The sequence below is a fragment of the Plectropomus leopardus genome, unplaced genomic scaffold (assembly GCF_008729295.1).
Source record: "Plectropomus leopardus isolate mb unplaced genomic scaffold, YSFRI_Pleo_2.0 unplaced_scaffold10738, whole genome shotgun sequence".
In the NCBI taxonomy this organism is placed as follows: Eukaryota; Metazoa; Chordata; class Actinopteri; order Perciformes; family Serranidae; genus Plectropomus; species Plectropomus leopardus.
This window is the reverse complement of record NW_024611327.1, coordinates 1-2,902: the sequence shown is the minus strand read 5'-3', so window position 1 is coordinate 2,902 and position 2,902 is coordinate 1. Positions and strand designations below refer to the sequence as shown.

General features: G+C 39.6%; 1 protein-coding gene across 1 annotated transcript; it reads right to left on the bottom strand.

Annotated features, from left to right (window-relative positions):
* Positions 1-165: 165 nt before the first annotated feature.
* Positions 166-2,897, bottom strand: LOC121963291 (ovostatin-like; the record flags this gene model as incomplete). Its single annotated transcript, XM_042513597.1, has 5 exons — positions 166-288; positions 373-463; positions 1,108-1,226; positions 2,402-2,614; positions 2,829-2,897. Coding segments are annotated over 5 exons (591 nt in total), but the record flags the coding sequence as incomplete, so codon positions are not given.
* Between the last annotated feature and the right edge of the window lie 5 nt (positions 2,898-2,902).

Sequence of the window (2,902 nt, the reverse complement as noted above, 5' to 3'; positions counted from 1 at the left end):
GTCCCACCGGTAGGAGGCCCAGGACACGCTGGAGAGACTATGTCTCACAGCTGGCCAGGGGACGCCTCGGGATCCCCCGGGAAGAGCTGGACGAAGTGGTCGGGGAGAGGGAAGTCTGGGCCTCCCTGCTTAGGCTGCTGCCCCCGCGACCCGACCCGACCCCGGATAAGGAATCTCAGTTTGCACAATTCAAGTGTTAATGGAAACCTGCCGACTCACCTCCTGAATGTACACCAGAACGTGATCGTCCTTCTGTTCAACTCGATCCACCATCGGGGCAACTTTGAGCTGTGAGGAGACGATAATCAGCGGGAAAATTCTTCAACAACTACTCGATTTCCACTAAAGGTTAAAGATATTGTAATAACTCACGCTCTTTATGGACTCTGGGTCTGGGATAAATCCAGAGAGCATTTTGATATCCAGGATCACCATGTTTGTAGAACTTTGCCTTCCCCTGTATCTGTAAAGCAACCACAAAAATGTGATGTTAATCTGGGGCTTTGGGAAGACTTCATTTACCGTGTGAGTGATTCTCACAAAGCAAATCAAAGCTACGTCTTTAAGGATTTTAGGGACATGCTCATGAAAACATAAAAAATGAAACTTCTATCTGAAAGTCCACTCTGTGTATTATGTGGTACAGTTCATGGTTAAGTACCAAAATAGTATTTTTAAAATATTTTATAAACAGATTTTTTTGAATAAATTACTGTAATGCATCCTTAGCATATAAATAATCAAGCAAATTCATTAAAATGACAGAAATGTGTTTAAAACTGGACAGTTTAATTGATATTAGTTATTATATCATGTTACGGTAATAGAAATGTGCACATGGATTATAATTTCAAATTGAATAGTGAAATTAGATCCTCTTTGATATATATAATAATATTGTACTGTAATAATACTTATTTTTTGCCATGCGTTGTACTATTTTCACGAGAATCACCCGTTTAAATTTGTTTGAGCTAAATTTTAACTCCAAAACTGTAAATACTTCTCCATCTACCATCAGTTTCTTGTTTTTGGATGATAGATGAAGAGAGCTGTTGGTCAAAAATTTCAGTTATTTCTTTGCATGTGGGACTGCGGATGACTTACAGGGCGTTGAGCTTCAGAGTGAGTTTGGGCATCCTGCTGCTGCAGTCGGCCTCGGATTTAACCTCGACCCTGAAGGCTGTGAAATCTGTCGGAGTTGGGACGTTATAGTGAAGAGAAATCTAGGGAAGAGGCACACAAAAAAAGTTCAATATTCATAATCAGAAGAAAAAGAGAATCTCAAGACTTTCCTTCGTTTAGATTTGTTCATATTGACAATCAGGGAGATGATGACTTTGAGGATAACGCTATTCACTCGGGAATAAATCATCTGTTTGTTTTAGGAGAAAGTCGGGGTTAACACCAAACAAAAGCCGTACTCAAGAAACACAACATCCCTGCCGGGCATCTCACTTTGCTAACTTCTTACAGCAACATTAGCTGCTCTGTTTCAACAATGTTAGACTGAAAAAACGTGCATGCAGACGGAAATTCATCCGTGCTGTTGTGTCCGGAGATGCGGTGACTTAAACAAGCAGTGAATAAGAAAAAGCATAAATAAAAATACATGTAAATTGGCTAAATTATGAGTAGAGTGGAGTAGAACCGACCTACTCACACTGGGGCATAATACTGTGAAATGTAAACAGCCTCTTGCTGTAACTGAAACCTTTGCTTTTTATGGACTAAGTTTCCCAGAATAATTCCCATTTTTACACCTATGCACAAAAATCATTCTTATCTTTTAGTTTAGTAACAGTTGTAGTAGTTTAGTTTGGTAGTAGTAGTTAAGTAAGAAAAAATGTCAGCACCAAAGGTATTAATGCATTTTAAAGCGAAATATTTCCCTCTATGCAGATGACGTGCTGTTATATATATCTGACCCTGACTTTCCATAAGCCCTGGAGTTGTTGAATTGTCTGGTGAAATATTTGGATGCTATAAATCTTTAAAAGTGAACCAGTGCCAACTAAAGATATGTCAATAGGACTTGAACATGCTTCAAGATTAGTCTTAAAGATTAATATTAGTCTAGGAAATGGATCACACATCCTTAATGCACTTCATAAGGATAAAGATCCTCCATGAGTGGAATAATAAAACAAGTTAAAATAAATACATGTCCTAAATTTCTATACCTGTTTCAGTATTGCCCTTTCACTACTGAATAACTTAATTAAAATTAGTTAAAATGATCTATTTAAAACGAGAAACAACCCCAAATTAAACAAAGCATAAGTAGAGGTGCATCGGAGGTATTGCACTTTCAAACTTTCTGTATTAACGAACTGCTCACACTGGGGCACAGTTATATTCGCAGTATTTGTGATGTAGAGGAGCTGCAGTGACCACTGACCTGCATTGCAACACACGCAGTGCCCTGCACTGTCAGGTGGTGCTTTCCTGTAACGTCCTTCAGCACCTGCTCCTGGTAGAGCAGCTTGTTGTTCTGATTCACCTTGAACGTCAGCTTGTCGTTGGGAGACTGGACCGTCACTGTGCTTGAACCCTCTGGACTGAACACCAGAGTGGAGTAAAGAGCCAGAGCCTGAAGAGCCACCACAGTGTCCTAAAACACACATTACAAAAAAGACTTTATGTGCCATCGACATTTCAGTTACCTTCGTTTTTCATCATATTTGTCCGAAAAAAGAGAATTCTGAAAACCATAACACAAAACCGATGTGGCATAAGCCAAATTTGTCTTTTTTTAAAGTAAAACTTAACAACATATTGTTTACAAATGTATCTTACAGTTCAGCTTAACGCTCTTCGTGCTGTACCTGTGTGGAGGAGAAGCCTCCGTAATAGTTCTGCTGGCTCGTCAGCCACCTGACGATGCGGCTGGCGTATCCCA